General features: G+C 40.7%; 1 protein-coding gene across 7 annotated transcripts in view; it reads left to right on the forward strand.

The window, feature by feature from the left end:
- DOCK9 (dedicator of cytokinesis 9) overlaps positions 1 to 27,185 on the forward strand; it is a 255,149-nt gene that overhangs the window by 113,775 nt on the left and 114,189 nt on the right. For all 7 annotated transcript variants that reach the window (XM_016203826.2, XM_016203830.2, XM_016203831.2 and 4 more), the window contains exons 2-3: positions 7,903 to 8,019; positions 25,819 to 25,908. In XM_016203826.2, coding sequence (XP_016059312.2) covers positions 7,903 to 8,019; positions 25,819 to 25,908 — 207 coding nt within the window. The remainder of the gene's footprint in view (positions 1 to 7,902; positions 8,020 to 25,818; positions 25,909 to 27,185) is intronic.

A 27,185-nucleotide genomic window follows, 5' to 3' on the forward strand; every position in this document is an offset into this window, starting at 1 on the left:
TTCTTCCTTCAAATTTAACAACTTCAGGAAGTTCTTGGTGGGAGTATATGTAGTAACAGTTATGTACAAGAGAGTAGTGCAGGAAGGCTCATGGAGCCACACTGATTATTACCTGGCTTCAGAAGCCCCTTCCTTCTTATTGCAAGCTCGTTGGCCCCCTCCCCGCCAATAGTACTGGTGTTCTGTTGGCAATGTTGAAAAGTGTACTGTTTTGAAAATGGACCAAGTTCCATGAAAGGTTTTTATCTCAGCTGATCAACTAGCTTTCATAGCCATGCAGATAAATCAAGGAAGTCCTAAATTCTACATGAGCAGAAATGATGAATTTCTCATCTCTTAAAATAGAATGCTCCAAGAGTTGCCATTTCCTTAGTCTGCTATTTCAAGAAGTGGCATTTGGGGTTTCAGCTTGTGTTAACATTTAATTATCTGAGACATAAAAGCAAGAAATGACTAGAAAGATCACAGGAAGCTATCATGTCAGAGAGATGAGCAATAGAATCAGTAAGCCTTTCTGTTTAGCTCTTCCCATGGTTTTATAGGCTTCATACGTGTTTGGCCAAAGTTGAACTCATCTGTGGTCTGACGCTTTCCAGTTCTGCTGGATTCCTGAGGAATCTCATTTTCCTGGCACGGAGAAGATTCTCTGGTTTCTGATGGCCTGTGGATCTGGATTTCAATTTGCATGGATGTTGAGCAGCCAGACCCACAGCAGCAGATGCTGTAGGAGGGAGGGAGTTCAGAGAGCCTCAAAGGGAGGCTAATGGGAGGGCATGTGGATCATGCTCTTTGGCACCTGTGAGATCTGCATGATCCCTGAGAGTTGCTGTGCTGCCTGCTGCTTTGACCAGTAGATGGGGGCTGGTGGGCCTCTGTATTGAGGGGCTAACCTGTGCTCATGTTGTCCATTGGGGTGGAGCTCCTTCTCCCCAGTGTTCTGATCACATGGCTCTGGCCTCAGGCCTGGCCTATGGGTCTCCTCCACGGAACGTTTTGATTCTCTGCTAGAAAACCGTCCGTGGATCCTGGGCCTCTCAGACTGCCCCCTGAGTCTGCCTCCATCTTCTGCCATATAACCCACGGGGTTTACTGCCCGCCTCTCTCTCCTCCTTTAGTGTCTTAGATCCTGCTGCTCTTGTGGAGCTTGCCTAATGGGAATGGGTCTAAAGTACTTCTCTGTACACCCTGACACCCCCCACCCCGATTCTTGTTCTTAATCCTTCCTGTGCAAACTTTATTAATACTCCTCAATTCAGTTTATAATGTAAGCATTTATTTATGTTTATTTTGAGCTCAGTCCCTGAATTCCAGTGTCATCTCTATTATACAGTTAGTTTCCTCTGTCTTTGGCCTTTTGTTTTTTCTTTTGTTGTGAATGCCCCTGCCATTGTTGTCTGTTTTATTTCGTATGTCCCTGGAGGGTGCAGGAAAGTTTTTGTAAACAGATTGGTAAAATTGAATATATGTGGAACACTAAAAAAAAAAAAAAATCTAAGATTACTGTCATGCAAGCAACACATTAATAATAATAATATAAAATAGCAACAGTTATTATGTGTTTACGGTTTGCCAAGCTCTGCCAAGCATTTTATCTGCATTAAGTCAGTGGAGCCCAATAATAGCCACACATAACTGCACAGCTCAGCTTTCTTAACCACTTTACTGCTTTCAGTTTGATCAATACGTGTGGGATCTATGGCCCTATCAGGGCAGATCCAGCTTTTGTGAGCACTGAAGCTTAGAATTTTGGGGGTCTTGTTTAAGAAAATGATTCAATGTTACCAATACAAAATAAATCATGGACGTGAATATTTAGAATTTGAAAAGAAATCATAACAAATTACAAATTTTAAAAATCTAATTCAAACCATTAAACATCAGAAATACAGGAAAACAGTACATTTGAATCAATAACTTCTTGACACAACTCAGTAATACTTTCTTCCCTAGAGTTTTTGGCTTCATACTATGATCATGAGTTTGTATAATTATTCTGTATCGCAAGGATAGATCACTTAATCTTTCCCATAGCATGATTAGTTGAAATTTGTATTTTAATAATCATAGTTTAGAAAAGTTTCCTCTAGCTTCACAACATTAGGTAACATCACATACATTTTTAGGACTGGAAAAACCTCCATTAGGTTTCTTTCATGTATGATTTTGGGGCATTCTCAGTTTGTGCAACAACTTATCTCAGATTCCGCCAAGCAGTTCTGGGTCCACACACCTTGGGATCTGTCTATATTGCAATATAGCCAACCCCTCATGCCATACCTGTGTGTCGTGAGTCATGACATTGGTGGACTGACACAGTGGGTGTGTTCCTACAGATCTTCCTAATAAGCCAATATGCTGAACTCTACACATTGTGGGGCCTGGAGAGGGGTCTGTGCAAGTGAGGGGCATTAAGTTTTGTTAACCTTACAGTCAATAGGTCTCTGTGTTCTAGGCTAGAGGCTGTGGGGACACAGAGATAATGAGACCTGTCCCTGTCCCAAGGCACTAATAATTGTGGAGGTATGCTATTCATGGGTCATTTCAATCCAAGAAGAATGAATTGCACCCTAGGACTGCTACTAACCAGGGAAGCAGCAGTCAGAGAAGAGAAAGGCTACCTTTTAATGGGTTAAGGGAGGTGGCACCCCAGTTATTTGGTCAAGTACTGCATGCCCTGGGGCTAAAGTAACCCTGCTTTAACTTTTAGGGTGTATTTGCCTATGAGATTTGTTTTATAGAGGAAGGATTCTGCTGCTACAATAAAATGTTTGTAGGCCACTGCCTGAAGGGCTGTAGGACTGTGACAGGTACAGAAGTATGAGGGCGTGACAGGAGCAGGCTCTGTCAGCATTGCTTATGTTATGGGCCCTGGGGCTAGAGATGTGTGATGGGAACCTGCAAATCAGCCTAGCCAAGGACTGCTGCATTGTCAAGGAGTTCAACGCTTTGCCATCTGAAGAATTCTCCCTCTTCTCTCAGCACTTGTGAAGTATCATTTCCTTGGTGAAGTGGGGAAACCTCACACCCCATGGACAGCAGTTGGCTCCACCTCCTCCCTTAGTTCTGCATTTAATTTCTGCCGGCACCTGTCACTGTATTGAATTAAGTGTTTATGAGACTGCCTGTCCCACTAGTCCAGGGTGTCTTCAACTCAGTTCGATGGCTGATCTCCAGGGAATGACAACCTTCCCCCCAAAACTGTATATAAATTTTTGGAAAGTAATGTGTATATACATTTTTTGGGGGAGTAGGCCCAGGTTTTCATAGGAGACTAACGCCAAGGAGGCTAAGAAGCACTGGGCTTGTTCCCCCTCTGAATTTACAAATTCCAGCACAGTTCCTGGAACATCATTATATACTGAGAGTTCTTTAGAATGCCCTGGAGAGCTTGCTTAAGCACAGATAGCTTGTCCCCACTCCTGGAGTTTCTGCCCTAGTTTACTTTGCATCAACTTCCAAGGTGATGCTATTGCTACTGTTCCTGCGACCCTACTTTGAGAAGCACTGTTATATTCTTTTTTTTTTTTTTTAACTATTACAGATGTCCCTTTTTCTCCCCAATGACCCATTCTACCCCTTCCCACCCCACCCTCAGTCCCTCTCCACACCATTGTCCATATCCTTGGGTTGTGCATACATGGGTATAAATTCTTTGATTAATCTCTCCCCCTCCACCCACCCGCCCTCCTCCATCCCTCTGAGATTCATCAGTCTGATCCATACCTCCATGTCACTGAATCTATTCATCAGTCTATTAAGTTCTCTAGATTCCACATATAAGTGAGATCATGTGATGTTTATCTTTCTCTGCCTGGCTTATTTCACTTAGCATAATATTCTCCAGGTGCTTCCATACTTTCCCAAAGGGTACAAGGTCCTTCTTCTTTATAGCTGCGTAGTATTCCATGGTGTAAATGTCCCACAGCTTTTTTTTATCCACTCATCTACTGATGGGCACTTGGGCTGTTTCCAGATCTTAGCTATTGTAAATTGCACTGTTGTGAACATCGGGGGGCATATATTCTTTCTGATTAGTGTTTCAGGATTCTTAGGATATATTCCTAGAAGTGGGATCACTGAGTCAAAAGGCAGCTCCATTTTTAATTTTTTGAGGAAACTCTATACTGTTTTCCACAGTGGCTGCACCAGTCTGCATTCCCACCAGCGGTGTACTAGGGTCCCCCTTTCTCCACACCCTCGCCAGCACATGTCGTCTGTTGATTTGTTGATGGAGCCATTCTGACAGGTGTGAAGTGATACCTCATTGTGTGAGAACCACTGTTGTATTCTGCTGTAAACTGAACGTACCACATCCTCTCCCTTTCTGATTTCACAATAACCTGAGAAATGAATGTTTGTAGATAAGGACTGGATAGAGATCTGAAGGACTTGTGTATGTAGGTCGAGTTTCTCCCACACTATGAAAGCAACATAACCACCCACTATACCAGTTTTGAATTTTATAGACTCAGGAGATAGCTGAACCCCATCATGCTTAGGGAAACACAGTGTCCTTGAATATTTAAAATTCAAACTGGTGAATTCTCGTGGTTTCAAAACATAGTGTTTCTGATGGTCTAGGAGCAGCTCCATTCATGACCATTGGTCAATTTAGGTAAGTCTGGGCCCAGAATCTTTCTTTTGATGGAAAATCAAGAACTTAGCTCTTACAGCTCTGCCACCAGGGGAAGGATTGAACTTAAGCATGTTGAGATTATTTTAAAACCAAGGCCATGTGCCAGAATTACCCTAACTTAATGTTACCGTTAAGGTCATGCTCCTGTCACCAGGGCAGTCAGTTCCCTACCCTAGTGGGCTGTCCCCCAACTCATGTGACCACTTGGAAAAGCTTAGTGAAGCTGAAGAACAGTGAACAGCTCAAACCTTTGAATCATCAGTTTGAAGAAGAGTAGAAAATAGGCATTTATATTCTAACCCACAATTTAGTGGGTAGTGATGTGACTTCCCATAGACCCAGCTCAAGTCTCCCAGTCCCCTCTCTTCTGTCATTTGTTTCTTTATCTTCTTTTTCTCTTCACCTTCCCTCTGTTTTCTCCATCTCTGCATCTTCTGCCTCCCTTACTCTAGATGTCTGTCCCTTTTGTCTTTTCCTCCCCCATCTCCTTTTTCTCTCTTGCTTCACCAGTCTCTATTCTCAGCCTATCTCCTCTGATAACTTCTTTCTTCCCCCTCCTGAGGACCACATGTAGAAGGGAGGCATTGTGCCAGTTACGTGTATTTGAAGCAAGAGCTTTTTGCACTGTTTTTAATTTAAGTAGCAGGTGAGTCACTCAGGGTTGACCCCTTTTCCTTGGAGTCAGTGGTTCGTCCTGGAAAGTGCTCCCTGCTACTGCTGAAGACCTCTGCCCAGTCGGGTCTCCAAGGAGTCGTTTCATTAAGTGACCTAAGGGTTTGTACAAGTTTCAAATCTTCATAATCCTTGAGACTAAAGAAGACAGGCATGTCATTCTTCTATGAGATCTCCCTGTTGTTGAAATCAGTCCTGTGTGCTTTCCTGGTTAGCATGCGTCATTCATTTTTAACAGAAATGTTGGCTCATAAGCTCTCCACACAGTTACTATGTGGAGATCCCAGACTATTAAAAGGGCAGCCTGGAGAAGAAAGAGTTCTGTTGCACAGAAGACTGCCTTCTAACCCTGCTGGTTCCTTGGGGGTATACTTTAGGCAGTTAGCTCAGCTTATTATCTTCAGTTTCTAGCCTCAGTAAAACAGAGCGATGTTTTCATGCCTACCTTTGTTAAGGGGTGTTAGAAAATAAACAGAGGCATATTAAAAATTTTACTAGTTTATTTGAGCAAAAATTTCAAATCAGGCAGCACCAAACTGGAAATGGTTAGGAGCATTCAGCTGACAGAAGCTGGGGAGAGACTTATATAGAGAGAGGCATGAACAAAGAAAAGAAATTATTTGATCGACTGTAGCCTAAAGCCTAGTTGGCTGTTTGTTGTTAGCCCCTTAATGTTTTGATTTTATAGCCATGAGGCATTTACAGGCTTAGATTTTGGCTTTCTTATGTAGGCTGTCCAGCATTAGAGCCACCCCAGTCAAATGGTCTTCTTGATTAATTGATTTAACAGTGGATGAGTGTGATTATCAGTGTGAAAATACCTTGAAAGTTGCGCACTGGCGCATAAAAGCAAGGCAATTCTAATACCTACAACATTACATTCTGTCATTAAATACTTCCAAGATACCTTCAGGCAAAAACAGTAATTCATCTAATTAACAAAAACACTATTTTGGTGTGCTAAATAGGCTGTTGACCTCAAACAAACAGCCAGATATTTCTCCAGAAAAATGGATTTATTTGGGAAGAACAAAGAATTACAATCTGAGACATGTGGTCTAATGGCAAACCATGTGCAAGTCCAGAGAAACAAAGGAGGGAAATGTCCTTTTATGGACTTGGAAGGGCCTTTTGTAAAGGAAGACCAGGGCACCAGCAGATTCCATCTCTGGTGAGGCCTACTTCCTGGCTCATAGACGGCCGTCTTCTCTCTGTGTCCTCACATAGTAGGGACAAGAGAGCTCTCGGGGGTCTCTCATAAAAGGGCACCAATTCCACACATGAGGGTTCCACTCTCATGACTTAATCAGATCCCAAAGACTCTACCTCCTAATATCATCACATTGAGGATTAGGTTTCACCATATGAATTTAGAGAGGGAATAAACATTTAGTCTGTGGCAGAGGCTTTTTATGGGCCAGACTTGGCAGTGGCCACATTCCTTCCACGTATATGCCATTGGCCAGAAGACAGTCATATAGCCACACCCAACCATGGGGAGGCTAGGAAATGTAGTCCAGCTGTATTTGAAAGGAAAGGAAGCAGATTTGGGGAACATGTAACAGCCTCAGTCACAATACCCAATTTAGATGCTACATATCAGATGTCTTTAATATCTATCTTATATTAATTGTAATTTTAATATATATAGCATTCATTGAGATGATGAATATTAGTTGCTTTTTAATATTTTCAAAAAATAATCTTGCTCTGTGTATGTGTGTGTAGATCTATTTTAGCACTTGACATGCTGTGCTGTAGTTAGTTGAATATGTGTCTATATCCCTGACCTAACCATTAGTGCCTTGCAAGTGTTAAGTGACCAATAAACATCATGGCAATGACTGGCAAAGATAAAGAGATTTTTACTGAGAAGAATAACTTTGGAAATAGTTAGGAAAGGCATATTATCTCTTTTCTTTCCTCACTTGCTGGTTGCCTCTTTTCTCTCAGTGCCTGGTAGGGATGGCCATCTCTACCCATGAGGTTCACCCACATGCCCTGGTTTAGGGAGTACCTTTTTTTCTCCCCCTGCTTGCCTGGGTTTTCTGTGGTTAGCTATTACATATCTAAGTTGTAAATATTTCAGGATTGACAGGGATATTTTGAGATTCAAAGGTGAGTTCCATAGAGTCTTATATGAAATAGTGAGCCCTGTGGATGCTTTAAGCCCTGAGCCAAGAAAGAGTGGTCATGACTGGAGCCACTGTGGGCACCTTCACTGCCAGACCATAGCTGGAGCCCTAAGTAGGCAGCTCTGGCAGAGCCTAAGGCTTGGAAGGGGACTGACTGAACAAGGGGTGACTCAAGGCATGACTGGAAGTTCCACCAGAGTCCATAGCCTCCTTTGTGCTTAAAGAACTAAGCAATCATGACTATATATAGACAGACTGCCATAAAGTGTCTTCTTTTCCTTTGAAAACAAGTTTTATCTCTTGTTTCTGACTCTTCCTGGTAGCAAAACTAACACATTCTAATTATAGAAAAGTTAGAAAATACAAATACATGTAGAGTAGAATTAGTGAAGTTCTTTAATCCTAAGAAATTGCATTTACCTATAAGAATGTTTCAGATGCTTATCCTTCACCTTCCAGGCCAAGCCAAAGCTGATTGAGCCACTTGACTATGAAAATGTCATCGTCCAGAAGAAAACACAGATCCTGAACGACTGTTTAAGGGAGATGCTGCTGTTCCCTTATGATGACTTTCAGGTAGGTAACTTTTCAGTTTCTGTAAATAGAACCATGTGGTTGATCTTTGCAATTGTTTTCTATCTTGATTTATTGTTTGTTTAATTTAGGACTTTTAAAAGGTGAAAAGATGATGTTATTTAAGAGGGAAAAGTTATGTCATTGTATTCTTCAGGCATTCCTTCATTAGTTGATTTTAATGGCATTATTTTTGCATATATATATATATATATATGCAGTTATGAATATATATGTTGTGTGTATATATGTATGTATGCAAACATATGCATATATAACACACACATATATAACATAACTTTTTTGTCAAGTGTGTGTGTGCTTTAGCTTGAATACAAGTGCTATTCTCTGGGATGATTTAATGGACACAGTGCCTCCTATGTCATGTGAGGTTTGTTTGAAGAGGTATTCAGGGTTTTTTTTCTTAGTGTCTTCTAGTTGAGATTTGCTAGGGAGAAGTGGAAGATTTTGTCATGCATCCTTTTAGGAGACTGCCATGAGAGAGTCTTTGAACTGTGTGTGAGCTCACAGAGAAAGGTTTGGAGGTGACCAGGTGTGTCCTGATGCCTACCTCTCTGGTGCAGTGGCAGGCACTGTCCTTTGGAGCTCAGTAGCTGCCAGCAGAGGACTCTGAACTGCACTCTGGATTGTTGCTGGAAGCCTTTCAGATTATGGCCTGTGGCTGAGTGACTCACAGGAACTTTGAGGCTAGTGAGGAGCCAGAACATTCTTTCTCTAGGAACCCCATACAGTGGTGTTAGATACCTGGTAACCTAGAGTTACCTCAGTCTGTTTGGAGGTCTGGTTACTTCCCTTGCTCTCCTGGAAGGAACCTAATCTCCTCCACCTTGATGCTTCTCTACCTGATGCTGTTACTGTCCAACCCTTGTCTTCTGTAAATTGAGCTGCCTGTTTTTCAAAAACTTTATTGGTTCTTTGTTGTTTAATTTAAAAAGTACTATATATACTTTTAAACAAACAAATAAAGAGACACTATTGAAATATTTGACATTAAAAGCCTCCCCCACCACTTTCTTTCTAATCCCACTCCCAGAACATAGCCTACTATCTACAGTTCTGTACATACGGAATTGTCTTTAGAAACTTCCACGTTAATTAAAATTTTTGAATTATATTCCTTAACGTTTTCTTTCCCCACCAAATTTAAGAGACTTCAGTTTACAACAAGACTGAGAATTTTCACAAATGTTCACTTTTTCTTGTTAGAGGTACATATGGAGAAAATTACTGCTCTTGAGATCTTTCCTGAAAAGTAAGGATTGCCATGGAAATGAAATTGACCATTAATTATGTAGTGCAATGCTGCTGCCAAAATGTGTTCCACTGACGAATGGTTTCAAATCATGCCTAAAAAGATGATGCTTTGAAAACTTTATTGCATGAATAGACTATCCAGCTAAAGGACAAATAAATGGAAACCTCAGAATGATGTCTCTTGCCTGTGATTTTGGCAAGAAATTAACATGAGAAGTTAATCAGATGATTACAAATTGCGGTCCATGTTGACATATTTTTCCTGTAGTGTGCTCCAAGGAAGCTAAAGGTTATCTCAAGTTTCTCTGAGCATGAAGTATGTATTATTCCTGGTATTAATTAGAATAGCAAAGTTATTTCAAGTTTTGCAACCTAGAATGAAAAGTTGTATTTGCAGCCCTGAGATAAAGTTGCTTAAGAAGCAAACAAACCAAAGAAACAAGATATGGTTCATTTAGTTTCATCTTTTATCCCAGAGACAAGGAACCTAGATGTTTAAACAGTTGTAGAATCAAATAATTGAAACTTTGAGAAAAACTCCTTTGTCCTTTCCTCCTGTAGCTGCTTCTCTTGGGATACCAGGCACAAATATTCGAGGAAAAGCTAAGAACTCACTGACATTGTGCTGGCCAAGATTGAATGAGGAAGTGTTATTTTCTGTTTGGGGGAAGTTTTTCCAGAGATTAAGAAGCTTGAGTTTCAGCTTTGATCCCCATCACCGTAATTGTGATAGTCCCGTTTAGATGCCGTTGTTTTCTTGGAGACTCCCATTTTCTAACCAAGTAAGGCTGTTGACACTGTGCTCTCTTGCCAGTTTGTCTGGTTATTTTAATAGCTGTCTAGTTAGCTGAATATGCAAAATGTCTTAATAGTATCACAAATTCCTTCTGTCTGTCCCTGTTGGTTTTCTTTTTTGTTTTTTTTTTAGGAAGTATAGGAATGGAATTGCCATTATATTATTAGAGGTAGAGGGAACAAATTAGATCAGGGGCAAGTACTTTATTTCATATGGAAAAAAGGTAGCAAGTAGTGAGCAAAATGCATGCTGGGGCTTGATTTGCAATACTACACCTACTAGTTAAGCAATATTAGTTAACTATTAAAGTAAGAGAATTTTATGTGAAGTTCTGTCAAGTATATTCAGAATAATGTAAGTGTGGATAGTGATGATACATTTGTACGGTTCTTGAGGAGGACATGTGTTGATATTGGTTGGCTCCTTAGGACATCTAAGTGTTATGTGAAATTGAGTCTTGTGGAGAGATTTGTTTGTGGGACATACTTGCTTCAGGGTGGGGGGAAAAATAAAACCTTAGAGACATGAAGTAAATGTGATTTTAAAAGAAAAAAGGACAGTTCTCAGCCATTAGAATATTTATGAAGTAACATTTTATCTGCCATGTCCAGAGGCAGGAATGCCATGGCTCACATAGCCCTTACTAGTCTACTACACTTTTTTTTTCAGACTCAGACCCTGGTACTTTGGGGTCTGTTCTGTTCTTTCTGTGTCTTGGCTTCGTGGTTCTCCTTGCCAACAAAATCTTCTCTTCTTTTCCATTCTTCTAGATCCATCTCATCCTCTGAGTGGACTTTAAACCCACAGTGATTTTCCCCTCCATTCTCTTATTTCCTCTAATGTTACTGTCTTACACTGTGTACATTAATACCTAAGTACACTGGGCTTTTCACTAATGGCTTCTTAAGCTTCTTGTGTTCGAGTGTCTCCACCATGCTGTGGCCCTGAGGAAGGCTCAGGCACACAGTGCTTGTGCCTCAACAGGCTCCCTCTTGCCCACCTGTCTCCGCATCCACATAGTCTCTTGCACAGTGGCTACTAGAGTCGGGTACTTTCAGCTTCACTTAAAACTAGTAAAATTGTTGTTAATGTTAGGTAGTTTTCTTTGATTCGGGAAGTAAATATGAGGACTGTTCAGCACAGGTAGAAATACCAGTGACTAGATTTGTAAAATTTTTTGATTTGGTGGAAGTTAGATAACTTCTGAAATAAAAGAATGGAGGTTAAACAGTCTTAAAAGGCATACATCTGGTAGCTAATGAACCTTTATTGAGAACTTACTTTTCCATGGGTAAATTGTAGGTAAACTTCACTGGGCAAGTTAGATAGAGATAACCTTTATGGTCAAAATGTTTTAGATCAAGAAATATAACTTGATTTGTTGCTTAAGAAATGACATATTTATGTGTAATTGAAAGTAATGCCCAGGGATCCTATCAGAGACATAGAATTAGGTGTGGGTCTGGCCATCGATTTCCAATCATCATTCCCCTTCAAGGGAAGTCCTTTACCAGATGTTGCTGCTGCTGGGGACATTCTTGACTGTTGCCATCAATTCACTGAATCTACAGCTGGCTTTTTGAGCTCTTATATCCTGGCTTGTTACATATATAGCTTACTAATGTTTGTGTAGTTATGTAAAGTGATGGAATGTGGAGATGGTAGCAAATGGTTAAAAAAAAGGATGTTGGGAAGCAATTTATGGATACCATTTATATTTCACAAATATTAGACTTTGATGTGTGATACAAACTAACAAGGGATAGAGTTTATCCGACTTCTGGGGATATATCCAAAATAATTGAAAGTAGGGACTCAAAGAGATATTTATACACCTATGTTCATAGCAGCAGCATTCACAATAGCCAAAAGGTGGAAACAACCCAAGCGTTCATTGATGCGTGAATGGATAACCAAATATGGTAGATGCACACAATAGAATATTATACAGCCTTGAAAAGGAAAGAAATCCTGATACATACCACAGCATGGATAAACCTTGAGGACATTATGCTAAGTGAAATAAAATAGTCAAAAAAAGACAAATATTGTATGATTCCACTTATATGAGGGTCTTAGAATAGTCAAATTTATAGAGATGGAAAGTAGAATGGTGATTGCCAAGGGCTTGGGGAGAGGGAATGGGGAGGGTTGTTTAATGGGTACACAGTTTCAGTTCTGCAAGGTGAAAAGAGTTCTGTGGATGGACGGTGCTGATGGTTACACAACAATGAACATGCCACTGACCTGTACACTTAAAAATGATTAAGATAGTAAATTTTATGTTATATGGATATTTTAGCAGTTTTTTGGTTTTTTTTAAAGAGCATGTTACAGGATTTCTGTGCTCTGTGGGTGTGAAATTGTTGTCATCGTTAAAGCTATGTGTGAAGTCAGGGTGAGGAGAGATTCCTCGGGTGCTCTTTTCACTGGTATTTCATAGTGTATTATCAATGCCAAATCTCTAAGCAAAGGAATTTAAAAGAAGAAATGGGAATATAAAGCAAAGATTATTAAGAATTGGCAATCCTAGAAATTTTCACTTTTGAAAATGTTTAGGTACCGGAGAATCCTAGTGTTCTCAGCATTGTATAGAGAAGTGTGGTTAATCCATTTCCCTTTAAATAACATCCTGATTTTTATTTTTCTTATTTCTTTTCCTCTTCTACTTACACGAGACTGATAATGATCTACAAACCACTGACCTGAAAAGGAAGTCAGGCCCCGCTGCTGACAAAGGGTCTGGAAGTCTCTGATCTCATTTCCCATCTGTTTTTTTGAAAAGAATTTTTTTCTATGGGGTTTTGTCCTCACTTTTTATTGTATGCTGCCAAAAAAATAATCTCAATACTTTGTTTTGGACTTCTGGTTGAAAAGTGTTTTGTTATTTTTTTAAAATAAATTCCTCGAAATTTTTATCAGTCAGAATCCAGTGGCTGACAATGTAACTGTCTGTGAACATTGTGGTTTCGGGGATATTCATGTCTAGGATTGTATTTTCCTGAAAAATCTGGATAAGTAATATTTCTGAATTGATATTGGCCAGAACTTCAGGACATGAGCATTTTAATTCTAGTTCAAGTTTAATGCCTTTTACAGAAAACAGGGACAGATCATTCTTTTATGATCAAATATGCTTTGAAAAGAAAAGCTTATTTTTTAAATAGCACTAGTCAGCTGAGTTGAAGAGTGCATTTACTTAGCTTATAGTTTATGGTTATACTACTTGTGCAAAGGGCTCAGCCTTGTGAGATGCTTAGCAGTATAAATATGTATATGCTAGGGTTTCTGCTTTCAACTTGCTCCGGACTTAGAGGAGATAATTAATATTAGTAATAAGTAGAGGAATGTGACCAGTGTCATGACATAGAGTCCCATGGGAATTTATTCTAGTAAGTTTGAGATAGTGGGACATTTGGGCACTGAGAGTCCTATGAGTGTTGGAAATGCAGAAGTCCAGCCTCAGAGAGAAGCCAGGGTTCTTGAGCTGGGCTCACCCCAGAAATGTGAGACAGTAGCCAAAGGGGTTAAGAGCATGAGAGTGCTTATGGGGACTGCATCTTGGGGAGTACCTTCCCTGGGAAGAAGGGAGGTGGGAAGCAAAGACAGAAAGTAAGAATAGAACCAGGACACTTGGGGGTCCTCGAGGGCAGCAAGAGCAGTTTGAGGAAGGCAGGCAGACAGAGCCAGCAGTGAGGCACTGCTGGCTGATGACGTGGGGAGAAAGGTCCTTAGAGTCGGTAACTAGGACGTCTCTGCCAATTAAGATATTTTCTAGCCAGGGCTGAAGGAGTGAGTGGGTTCGGCACAGAGATTAGCATTAAATAGTAGGAGAGGGAATGAATCATTTGGCTCAGCAGTAATAGGAGGCTTTTGTGAGGCTTGGGGGAACGTGAGAATGGGCTAAGGAGGAAAGCCCAGGAATGACAAAGAGATTGAAGATACAAAATATTATGAGACTGTGTTTTGAAGCAAGGCGCTTTAGGGGATGGAATTAAAGGTCGTTGGGTGAAGAACTGAGAAAGGAGAGAGTTCCATTTCTGAACTGCAAAGAGAGGACTGGGCATTGAGAAATTTAGAGGTGAATTGGACTCAGGCTGGCCCAGTGAGATGCAGCTTGGGGGAGAGTAAGAAGGGGTTTGGAAAGCAGGCTGTGGGGGATAGATGGGGAGGTGGGGTAACAGTAATAGTCATCAAATAGCATCCCCACTGCTGTGACTGTGGCCACAGCTCTTACCCTTTCTTGCCTTGGTTAATGCAAGAGCCTCCTATCAAGTCTTTTGGATCCTGTTCTTGCTCCCTTCTAGCCTATCCTAAGAGAGTGGCCAGAGTGATTGTTTAAGTTTAAAAGACAGGTCAGATGGCCTCACTCCTGAGTTCAGACTCCCTCAGTGAAAGCCTTACCATGGCTTGAAGGGCCCGGTGATCATGTGCACCTACTACCTCACTCGCTGCTCTCACCTGCAGCCACACTGGGTCCCACAGAGCAGGAGGGGCTCCTCTGCCACTCGTGCCTTAGGGCCTTTTCTCAGGGTGTTGTTCCCTCTGCCTGGAACATTCTTTACCTAGCTGTCCCTCACCTCCTGCAAACCTTTTCCCAGACCTTACCCTCTCAGTGAGGCCCTTTCTACTGCCATACCCTCCGAGCCCCTTTAGCATTCCTGGCCCTCTTTGCCTTGCTGTTTTATTTTTTTCTCTCTGTATCACCTGTCAGCTTCTCACATACTTACTTACATGTTTATTGTTTATTCATGTGAACTCCACATGGATAGAGGAAGAATTAAACCATTAAGCTATCTTGACAGAGATAGCTTAAACAGGTAGATATTTATTTATACTATATTTATAGCAATCATTGAATATCGTTTTTTATTATAACTTATTTGTAACTGTGACGGTTCATTTTCTCCCCAAGAAGAAGAAAAAATCTCTATGAGAGTAGGAAACCATAATTGTTGGGTTTTTATTACAAACCATAGTTTTCTGAAAATTCACCTTTGTATTTTCTATAGTCCCTACAACAGGGTTTTATCCCTGGTGGGCATTTACTATGTATTTAAGAAATGGATGGGTTTGGGATCTCGGCACCAGCTACCTTTGAGGTTGTAAGAGTGTATCTCAAGGTGGCAAATCGGGAGTAGAAGAGAGGGAGACACAATATGTATACATGCAAGAACAAAACACAAAAGCCCTTAAAGGAAAAGAAAATCTATGTTTTTGGCCTCAGAATTATGAGATGCCATTTAACGTATTACCAGGTATAAAATCTTATGGGTCGTGCTGCATCCGTACCTTTGCCTTTTTCACCCAGGGTTGCTGCTGAGTGTGCCCTGCCTGAGTTTGTGCAGCCTTGTGTCAGCAGCACCTTGAGCGAGTATGTGAGATCCAGAGGGCACAAATGAAGTTCAGCAAAGGTGTCTGATGTCAGAAGTCCTCAAATCAAGACTCCCCCATCTGCTTAGCATTTTATCTGCAAAGCATATTCTCTGCTCCACTGTGTTTAAAATAAAACTTTGGATGGCATCCCAGGAGCCGAAATGCTGCTCTGAAAAGACCAGCATGGTGGTGGTGCTGGTAAACCATAGGGGGTTTGGGTGAAACCTTACACACGAGTGATGAGGGGCATGTGGGAGAGTGTGCCTTCCTGAAAGGCCTGTTCATTGATGTACTGGAATATGAAAATAGTGGGCATGTTTTAACACGAAGCATATTCACTATGCTAGACGTTCACTCGCAGGTATCGTCTCTTTAGCAACTAAAATTGCATTCTAAAGATAGACATACATTGCCATACACAGACAACTAGAAAACAAAAGAATCTATGCTTGCTTATACCTCCCTCGAGGTTGTATTACTGAGTGGAATGCAGATGACTCAGAGGGATGGTAGGTGTTCTGGAGAAAAGGGTTAGTGGCAAGATCTAAGATTCAGTCATGTGACCCTAGATTTTAGCACCTAGATTTTACTGATCTGGGTGTTTGGGTAAGCAATAAACCCCCCTAAAAGTCACTTTTCTTCATCGGTTATTCAGAGATAACGTTTGCCTTAAAATTTGGATTCTCACAAATGGGTGAGAATCCAAAGGGATCCCACCACTCAGGGAAACTCTTTGCATACCCTGGCTGATGTTCTTCAATTGGCAGGGAGGGAACTGAGGGACTAGGACTTTTATTGCAGCCTTCTTCCTTTCCTCTCGGTAACATTGTTTTATTTTTGAAGATGTTAGTTTTTAATGGCAAAGCCATGTGATGTGGTACAGGCTGAGCCCCTCACTAATGGGGGAGCTGGACCTGCCACTTGTCCCCTGAATGACTGCAAGGCCACTCCTGGTTTCCTGGATAGCCCCCTACTCTCCTCATGTGTGCAGTGGTACTTAAGTGATTAAAAACAAGTTCCTTTGTAATATCAAAACAAACATAAACCAAAAAGTAATCTCTTTTGAAACTGAACATAATGGATGAGTCTGGTCATTCAGCGTTCTGAGCATTGAACTTAGGTAGTTATGGTTTACTGCGTTTGAACAGGCAGTTATAATGTCTAATTGGTGGGTTTGAAAAGGTAGCAAAATAAAATTTTTATGACTCTTAAAGGTCTACTGAAAAATTTAAATGCTTGTGACATTTTAGGAAACAGGGCATTATGCAGTTACAGAAGCTCGGTGATGTCTCCCCAGTTGCTGAAACACTGTCTCATTTGGAACCTCAAGTGATCTCACAACTAAATAGAGCAGTCTCCATTTTAAAATCTCGCTGCCATTCACTCAGCAAACGTTTATGTCATGCCAGATGTTATGTCCTGTGTTGGAGAAGCAAAGGTGAATAGTATAGTCGGAGGGTCTCAAGTCTGATAGGAGATATAGGAAGGTTTTTGGGTAATTTCAGCAGAAGACACACATGCTAATTGAGGGCAGTGGCTGCAGGAACCCTGAGGTTGGTATGAGCAGCTCTGCAACCAGGCAGAGGGGTCCGTGCATTAGGGAGTCAGAAGTACCCCCCTTGCTGGAGCATTAGAGAAGGGTGGGAGAAGAGTCAGGAAATGTCAGTATGGCTGATCTTGGAAGGTCTAAGGTCATTTTTAAAAAATATATGTTTTTATTGATTTCAGAGAGAGGCAGGGAGAAGGAGAGAGAGATAGAAACATCAATGATGAGAGAGTCATTGATCGGCTGCCTCCTACATTTTCCCTACTGGGGATCCATCCCCAAACCCAGGCATGTGCCCTGACCGGAGTCTAACTGTGACCTCCTAGTTCATAGGTCGATGCTCAACCACTGAGCCATACCAGCCAGGCAGGAAGGCCTTAGGTCTTGCTGAGGAGTTTTGACTTTGTTCTGGTGTCAGTGAGGAGTCATTGAAAGAATTTAATCTGAGGCATGATGCTATCAGGTCAGAATTTTAGAAAGATGACTGATAGCTGTGCAGAGAATGGAGAAGAGGGATGATGGAAGGAAGGTGGGCATACCAGTCAGGGAGGGTGCTGCACTGAGGTTCATACAAGAGCACCCTCATTCTGTGCATTGTCATGGGGATGTACAGCAAGGAAAGTCATTGACCTCACAGGGTGACACTGTTGAGTGAACAGAGAAAGGCAGTTAAAGATGGAAGCTTCGGGACCATCCAGGAGCTAGAGAAGAGGAGCTGTTAAAAAGAAATAGCCTTGCACATAATCAAGGCTCAGCCTTTGTATTATTTTAATTTGTTCTTTGGGAGTTGTTTTCATTAGATCCCTCCAGAAACCTAAATAGAATTCCTTCTCCAGACTCTTTTCTCATGCTTTGTCCATTTTCTTAATTATTAGTGAATTAAACATTGAAAATTCTCAGGGAACTGTATCCCTGAAAATGGAAGTGCCTGATCTTAATAGAACATGTTGGTCAGCGACCAAGACATGATCTGGCAATGAGATGTGGGGAACGCCCTGTGTGGATTGCAATTTCTAGCCTGGTTTGGGACTACATCCTCTCGAAAGCAAGTCATCTGCCCTGAAAGAAACACATCTGCCAGATATTTGGAAAGGCTTCATTACTGCTGTGCTCCGTAAGTTGCAGTCATGTTTCATACAGCCCTGGATACAAAGCATTTAATGTACAGGCAAAGGCAGCTGGGGGTGTATCCAGCAGACATGAAAGGGACCTAAGTCCATAGACATGGGAGGCACCTGTGGTTTGGCTCAGACCTAGAGACGAAAGGAAGGAGGCACTGGGAGCCATCTATCTAACAGGGAGTAGTTGACAATCTGAGATAACTTTAGAACATTGAAGTGGACACTACCCACTTGGCCCAGTTGAGCACAGTAAAAATGCAAGTCAGAGCTTAATGTTTAGTGAGGGAGATGGGCCAGGCGTGAGGGAAGCCCGCCCGAAGAGCTGTCAGTCTCATCTAGACCGCCTGGATCCTCTCCTCTCATTTCACTGAGCTCTGGGCCCTCCCTACCCCCACTGCAAGGTTGCCCTTCTTCTGACAGATTAAAGGACTCTTTCTCTGACAGATGCATCAAGCTCTCAGAGGTTTGAAGGGATAGTGCTATTAAATAAATTAAACACAAAAATAAACATTAGTACAGATGTTTTACATGGAATTACAAACAGGATGGGTTGACTGCTAAACGAAGATAGTCTGTGTTTTAGCCTAAGAGTAGCTCAGAGTTGACCAGGCTCTGAGATCTGGTGGGTTTCTCTGTCCAGCAGGTCAGCAGAATGGCTCTCAGGCCCTCTTCTCTGACTTCAGGCCATCTGTATCTTAGAGGTAACACAGCAGGTACCTAGGAAATTTCCCTTCAGTCTGTCTGTTCTGCAGCCATGCGGCTACTGGCCAGTTAGAAGAGAACCCTCTTCCTTCATCTAACTCAGTGTTCTGTTTAGGACACCCTAGCAGCCATCTCTTCCTGTTGAAAGCCTGCACTCCCTTCTGGGCTGCCTGTGATGTTTGTTTTTCTGTCTAAGGCAGGACACTCCCAGCCCTGTGCTCCTTTGAACAGGAGAAACGGGGAGACAGTTTGTGGTGGATCCACACAGCTGGCTCAGGTTGCAGCCCACCCACTTCTCTGGAATATTGTCTTTAGCTCATTGTTCGTGTGGTCCCAGAAGAAGGCTGAGCCATTGTTTCAGTCTCTTAATTAAAACCCTATAAAATAAGATATTTTAAACACCCAGTGGATATGCATACTTCCCACCAGGAATTAAGAGGGCTGTTTTGTTATAGTTTCATGCTCATTGTAAAATGATTAATAAAAAAATCCAGTGCCGTATGGGTTGGCAGGGTTAGAAAAATAAAGAAATGATTACACAAAAGCATGTCTTTGTTATTAACACTCACGCCTCTATTTATTTAAGTCGACATAGTGAGTCTTCCCTCCTTTTAATCCGACAATTCCTTTCATTAAACAAAATAAACAAAATCAAAGCAGATACAGTATTAATTTTTTTCCTGGACGTCTTTTATGTTTTAGTGTCTCACTGAGCAGTTCATAGCACTCACATAAGCCATTTGAGACAGACTTAGAATTCCATGTTCACAGAACTGTGGAATTTTTAAACTGCAAAGGAAACCTGGAAATCCTAAAAACCTCTTTATTTTATGGATGTGGAAAGTTAAAGCTTTCCCCCAAGATCACACAGCTAATTAGAGGCAGAGCTCAGATGAGAACTCAGGTTTCCTGGCTCTCAATTCAAACCCCTTTCCAATATCACATCTCAAATTCTTCCATAGGAAGTTTAATTAAATTATGCGCTTCACATTGCTTGTGGTTTGAAACACGAGCTTCTCCATATCCCTGCCTCAGGGGGGTCAAGGTGGTGTGTTGGCCGGCACTGATGGGAGGAAGACAGAGCCCTGACCAGGTTGGGGTCAGGCATTTTGACAGTAGAGAGGGATTCCAAGGTGAAGCTGAAGAAACAGGGTCAAAGCAGACCATCAGGGAGGGGAAATGAGTGATGAAGAAGAGGGGAAGGAAACGCCAGAAAGCCCCAGGGTTGGCCCCAGGTGCAGAGACCTGACACCCCTCTCTGTATGTTCCCTTTAGAAAATGGCCCACGGCTCTGCCTCTCTAGGCTAAGCATCCAGATGTGGCTCATAGCCAATGAAATGATCTCAGTTTTTGGAGGCAGTCCTTTGAACCAAGAGAACATAAAAGTTTTTAAAATAAAAAAAGGATCTATTGGAAATTTGTTATTCCAAACTAGATTTGCAGATTGTTGTAAATTTTACTCTTCATATTGTGGTCTGAGGGGACAGCTCTTTACTTCTTCATCTCATTCCACTGGGAAAAAAGTCACATACAGGCTTACCTGGGGCTCTCAGGTGTTCGTGCATCATTATATCAGCCCTCTTGGGGGGGACTTCACCTCTTCCTTTCTCTTCTTTAGCAGTTCAGTTTTCCTTTTCAACCACTCCTATTATTTTGTGGAACTCCTCATAAGACTCCTGCCCATACTTGTCCAAGGTAATTAAGGATTCTATGTGTCAAAGACTACCAGTGTTTAACCTAAGTAATAGTACTGACCAGAAATAGACTATGCTTTTAGATTATTGTAGTAGCTAGAAGATAGATGGCTTTTAATTTTAAATTGTTTTATGACCTAAGATTTATATCCCAATGATTGTCTGAGATGCTAGCTATGCTTAGATTTAATTTTCAGGCCTTATCACACTTCATAATGTGAAATGTTTTTCCCTCTCCCTTGCAAATGTAGAAAGTTACTTAGTTAGAAGATACTAAGCTTTCTTAGTAGAATGGAAATAGTTAATTTCCAAATATAAAAATGGGATCAATATTCTTTGAATGTCCAACTTTGATACTGATTACATATGAAGTGGACACAGACCCATCTTTTAGCAGGAATCTATTTTTTAACTGATAGAAAAGTAGAAAAAGAATGCCATAACCATGAAAAAGAAAATTAAGCTAATTTTTTAGAAGGGCTTTGATGTTCATTGAGTATAAATTTCCTGGTAGTGAATTGAACTCTGTTATAAGCCAGATAAATAGAACTACAGAAATTTAATGTGAATTGATTTGGCATACAGTCGACTATTACCCGAGAGTTGACTATTACCCAAATGTGACTTTTAATACATAAAATCTATGGAGAAATTAAAATAGAGCATCACTTTTGCTATAGCCTTCCCTTGTCAATTTTCATAATGGACCAGAGAACTTTTGTAATAATAGAAAAAAAAATGCAAGTAATGGATGATTAGTGGTAGTTTCCTATTTCTTTCTCCATTGTTTATTTTACTTATTCATTTATTAAGTACTTGGCACAGAGGTACAAATAGAAAGATGCAACTTCTGCCCCCAAAGGAATCAGCATCTGATAGGGCAAAGAAGGATGTGCCTGCAGGAGAATTTTGGATAATGGATTCAGAGTATGACAAGCTATCAGACAGGGTCTCATGGGACATGGTTTAAAAGGTCATCATGACCCAGCCGGGCGTGGCTCAGCGGTTGAGCAACGACCTGTGATCCAAGAGACTGCGGTTCAATTCCTGGTCAGGGCACATGCCGGGTTGCGGGCTCGATCCCCAGTCGGGGTGTATGCAGGAGGCAGCCCATCAATGACGACTCTCTCATCATTGATGTTCCTGTCTCTCTCTCCTTCTCCCTTCCTTTCTCTGAAATCAATAAAGGTATTAAAAAAAAAAAAAAAAAAAGATTGTCATGGTCTAGGGTCAGTTTTTTACTTTGCAAGTCCAAAGACAGGGTTTGGTAAATATAACCAGAGTTATTTGGCCTCAGGAGAACTGACTTATAGTAGCCAAGCCCACAATAGAATAAACCAGAATACCATTTGATAATGTGCATTCAGAACTAGAATTAATAAGATCAGGAGACATTCATTGGCTGTGCATTCTCTCTAACTAGCAAAATCTAAGTGGGGAATCACATTATAAACAAGTGGATTGTTGAGACTGCATTCAGAGCAAAGGCAATGAGTGGAAGACCTTGGCAAATGATGATGTTAAACCATGACTTCTCATTGGTGCCAAGTCTGGTTAGTCCCCCAGTGGATCCCAGACTGATGGATCCCAGCCTTTCCTTTTAAGGATACTGAGAAAAGTGCTCTGGTCATGCAAGTCCCCCCCTTTTTTTCTTTGGCCCATTCTTTCCCCAGACGAATTAAAACCACTGACTAGCCTGTGGGTTGGTGGGGTTTTAGTGTTGTTTAATTCAGATTTAATTAGAGTTCTCGGAAGTTTTTACTTTGACATAGAATGCATTTTCAGTTCTAGGATTTAATGTGTTTGTTTCTTCTATGTGTATGTGTGTGCGTGCGTGCACCCAAAGAGCTAATCTCATTTACTGTGTCTTGATATCGCTCATTTAACTTTCTGAGGGTAAGCTTCTCTCCAGGTTTCAAGTGTATTTAGTACTTGTACTGAATACACTTGTACTCATTCTATACAATTCAGCTTAAGCATCTTTGCCTCAGGACACACCTTCTTGATGTCTTCTCTTCCCTGTCAGATTTTGACTCCCCTACTCTTTCCTCTCTTATCAGCCCGTGTGTCCGTGTTCTTTTCTCTCATATCCTTCTGTAGTATTTATTATATTCTAATAATTTATTTCCTTGTCTTCCTCTGTCATCAGCCTATAAACTCTGTAAGAACTATATTTTACTTAATGTTGTGTCTCCAATGCTAGTTCAGTGTCTGTTGGTAGAAAGTAGGAACCCAGTAGAGGTTAGGGAGGGAGGAAGGATGGGTAGAGGGATGGAGTGATATTTATACTAAGCCCTTAAGTGATCAGTAGACTGTTCTTTGGGAAGAGAAGCCACTAACGTCCCTTATCAAGGTCTAACAGTCATTTTTCTCTTACTTGAGTGCTCTTAAGATACTGACTGAATAGATGGTGAGTGTGGAAACCAGATTGCAGCTTAGTATGTAACCTCAATACTTCTGTCCTGGTGTTGTACTGTGATTAGCATTTGTAAGACATTTTCATGAAAATGGCAATATTTCCAGTATTTTAATTAGGAGATGGTTCCTAGTCTCTTACAGTCTTGTTACAGTTACCTATTGCTGTGAATAACAAATCTCCCCAAAGCCTAGTAAGACAACAATTTATTGTTTCTCACAATTCTGAAATCTGGTTGAGGCTAAGTCAGGTAGTTCTGCTTTATTTAGTGTCTACATGGGCTGGGATGTCCAAGATGACTTCTTCACTCACATTGAGGTACCTCAGCCAGGATGGCTAGAACCAATGGGAGGCTGGTGGGGCATCTTTCTATATATGGCCTCTCCATATGACTAGCTTGGACTTCTTCACAGCATAGTGGCCTCAAGGTGGTAGATCTTTTAATGTGCTGGTTGTCCTCCAAAAAGGAAGAATCAGAAGCTGCCAGTTCTCCTAAAGACCAGGTTTGGAATGGGTACAGTGTCACTTCTACCTCATTTTATTGGAGGAAGGCAGCCCAGATTCAAGGGGAGGGGAAATAGGCTCCTCCTTTTGGTGTGATGGACAGTATGCACTTATAGGAAAGGATAGGAGGCACCTAAAAATGAGGATCTAAAACAGATACGTACAAAAAGAACTGTACATAAAACTAACACTTAAGCTAGATATATATACTAAAGAATCATGTCTAATTTAAGTGACTGGTTTTAAAGAAGTGTACTAAGTTTATTTGAATGAAATCTCTGGGGGAATAAAGGGGATCTGTGTAGTCAGAAAACTAAGCTTTATCAAAATCAGAGTTAGGATGCTCAGTAATGGAGTCAAACCTAGTATTCTGGTATTGGTGGATGACTGGTTTAATTATGTTTAGTGCTCTCTTATTTGTTAAAAGTCAAGTCTCTAATGATTTTTGCTTTCCTTTTAAAGTGAGAGCATAATAGCACTTTGATCCATGAGAATCAGAAATACTCATTTCCTATTATTTTTCTCACCTTAAAGGGGTGCTTAGAAAAGTGTCACATAATTAAAGTTTCTTGAGTTGGTAATTCACTGGGAAAATTTTGTAATACTGTTCTCTCGTCTTAGCCTTGTGATGGGAAGTGGACTATTACCCTTAGTCCTATTTCTTAACCTGAGCCATTTCCTGAACATTGTAGAAGTATAATCATTAGTTTCAAAAAATCTCGATAAACCCAAATGATCAAGATAAGGACACAATAAATGGGGATATTAAAAAGCATACACAATTTCTTAAGCAATTCCCCTTGCTAATATTATACCTGATTCTCTTCTTTAAATATGTTTTTATTGATTTCACATAGAAACATCAATGATGAGAGTCATTGATCAACTGCCTCCTGCACGCCCCTACTGGGGATCAAGCCCGGAACCCAGGCATGTGCCTTGACCGGGAATTGACCTCCTGGTTCATGGATCGACTCTCAACCACTGAGTCACACTGGCCAGACTATACATGATTCTTAACAGTTTTGAGTGTCTTATAATTTATGTGTTCCTTTGAAGCTTTTTAAATATATTGTGCCTCTTTAAAGCTTACTGTCACATATCTCTATGGCATTTCATGGGAATGGGTGTGTAATGAGAGTCACCCTTTGTTTGAGGTATTTGCAAAGAAACCAGGAAACCTAGGGTCTTAAAAGCCCTCTTGGAGGCTGAATGAATGAATAATTTACCTGTGAAGGACTTTGGTAGAGAATGGAGTTCCTTACTTTCCTTCCTGTAGAATAAGGGAGCCTTATTCTAAAAACAGGAGGTAAGATTAATTTCAAAGATGGACACAGTGCAAGAAAAGAGTGAATATAGGTGAGGCAGACACAACACAGAGAGAATGTGGGCAGGAAAAAACATTAAGTTACACAAAATACATTATATGCCCTGAGGTGAGGTGGGGAAGGGATCACAAATTTGACCCAAAGCTGCTTGTTACCAAAGGAAGAAGAGAAACAGCTGGGACAGATGCTGGGAGATCCCAGTTTAGTCATTAGCCACGAAGAGCCAACAGGGTAGATTGTGTTAGCAAAATGTTTTCATGTATGCTGTTTTATGGTCTGTTAATAGTTCCAAGGATTAGAGACCATGGGAGAAGAAATCTAGAACATTCCTTTCTGAAACCTGAGGCTCAGTTTCCTCATACTGACATTACTATTTCTTCTAAACAATGTTAATTGGGGTAGGTGGGGTAGAAGTCATGAGGCATGTTATTATTTAAAGTAAACATTTACGCCTCATGAAACAAGAATAGTTCTAAGGTTCATAGGAGGGGAGGCAGAATTCACAATTCATAGATTGTCAGCAAATATTGATTAAGGACCTTCTACCTGTCTGGTTACCTTGTTCTTAGGCACTGGAGATGTGGCAGTGAACACAGACATAAAGGGCACTTAAGAGATGGATGGTAGTGATGTTTGCACAGCAGTGTAAGTGTACAATGACACTGGACTGTGCACTTAAAGATGGTTAAAACTATAAATTTTGTGTAATATCTATTTTATCACAATAAAAAAAGACAGGGCAAGTAAAAAACAGTGTAATGAGACTAGGTCAAGTACCTTGGGGGTTAGGGACTCTCTGAATGGGCCTCTACCTTGCCTAAAGGGAGTAGAAGGGCTCCCTGGAGGGGTCACTGGGCCCCTGATCTGGAAAGAAGCAGGGGCCATTGCCCTGCATGACTTTTGAACTTTAGGGTATCAGGTGGGATCTGCTGTGTGTGACCTAAGGAGGAAGGTGGTCAATACTGAAGTGACTGTCCATGCCAGGCCTGGCTGGCCCCTTCCTTCTTCTCCTAACCAAGTCCTTGCTGGTGCTTTCCTTCACAGACTGCCATTCTGAGACGACAGGGTCGATACTGGTGTTCCACAGTTCCTGCAAACGCACAAGAGGAGGCGCAGAGCTTATTTGTGACAGAGGTAATATGGTCCTTCTACAGTAATTTATATATTATTTTAAAATCATTATTTTCTAATGCCTCCCCCCCCCCTTTTCTTTAAATTTTAATGATGTTTTCAAGAAATGTCAGAGAGGTAATTATTTTTTTTTTTTTTATAATGGAAGTTAAAATCAGAGAATAACATGAGGTTTTCAGAATTTGAAACTTAGAAATTTCAACAGGGGATCATTTTTGATGACAAAACATGAATTTTGCAGAACTTCTACAATAAAGGGCAACTTTTCAATGAACTCATTAGGTGTAATGTCTGAGGCTTCATCACTGATATTTTTTTAATGGAGACTCAGTGCACACATTTATATACTGATTGACACTATTTACATGTTTATACTTGGAACTTACTTTCAAGACCAGTTCAATATTTATGAAGTGGCAGGTGAAAATGAGCTGAGCCTGATGATCCCTGATCAACATATGATTACTGTTACTTTTGTTTGAACATACAAATAGTGATCGTCATGAGGAGGAAAGAAAAGTTATTGCATTTAGATTGCTTGCGGTCTTCCTTCACCTTGGGTTGTTTGTTTCTTCCTCCAGGTGCTTTTAGGTAGGATACACTAATTAGATGTTTTAATTTGGTTTCTTGAAGTCTACCTTCATTTAAAAATAAGGGATTTCTATCCCCATTTTCTAGATGACAAATATGTCCATCTATAAGTTTGCCCACTAATAAGGAAGTTATGCTTTTATAAGTGAAGACCAATTAAAATAACAAGATTTAGTTTCCATTGAGATTTTTGAAAAATTCAATATGTATTTACATTTTTAAAAATGTGTTTTCTCATCCTTCTGAAAAGGTAACTTCTTATCTTACCTCCTTTCTACTATATTAGTAAAGTTAATTCTAGACAAATTCAGCCAGGTATGCTTATATAATCTTAAATGTGTATTTTAAAACAGGATGTAAGCAGATTGTGACCTACAGGCAAAATCTGGCCTGTAGACGGTTTTTATAAATAAAGTTTTGTTGCAGCACAGCCACACCCAATTGTTCAGCTGTTTATTGCCCATGACTGCTTTTACATTGCATTTCAGAGTTGAGTGGTTGCAGCAGAGACAACATGTCCTTCAAAGCTGAAAATGTTTACTGTTTGGCCATTTTCAGGAAAAGTTTGTTAACACCTGTTTTAAAGCATGCAGCAAAATTATTAATTACTATTTCAATTTTCCCAATTGCTTAAAAAATACGGTTTTTGAAAGACAACTCTCCATTAAGTTCTTTAGTCCCTGCAGGTT

This window comes from Miniopterus natalensis, chromosome 2 (assembly GCF_054644295.1).
Source record: "Miniopterus natalensis isolate mMinNat1 chromosome 2, mMinNat1.hap1, whole genome shotgun sequence".
Lineage (NCBI taxonomy): Eukaryota > Metazoa > Chordata > Mammalia > Chiroptera > Miniopteridae > Miniopterus > Miniopterus natalensis.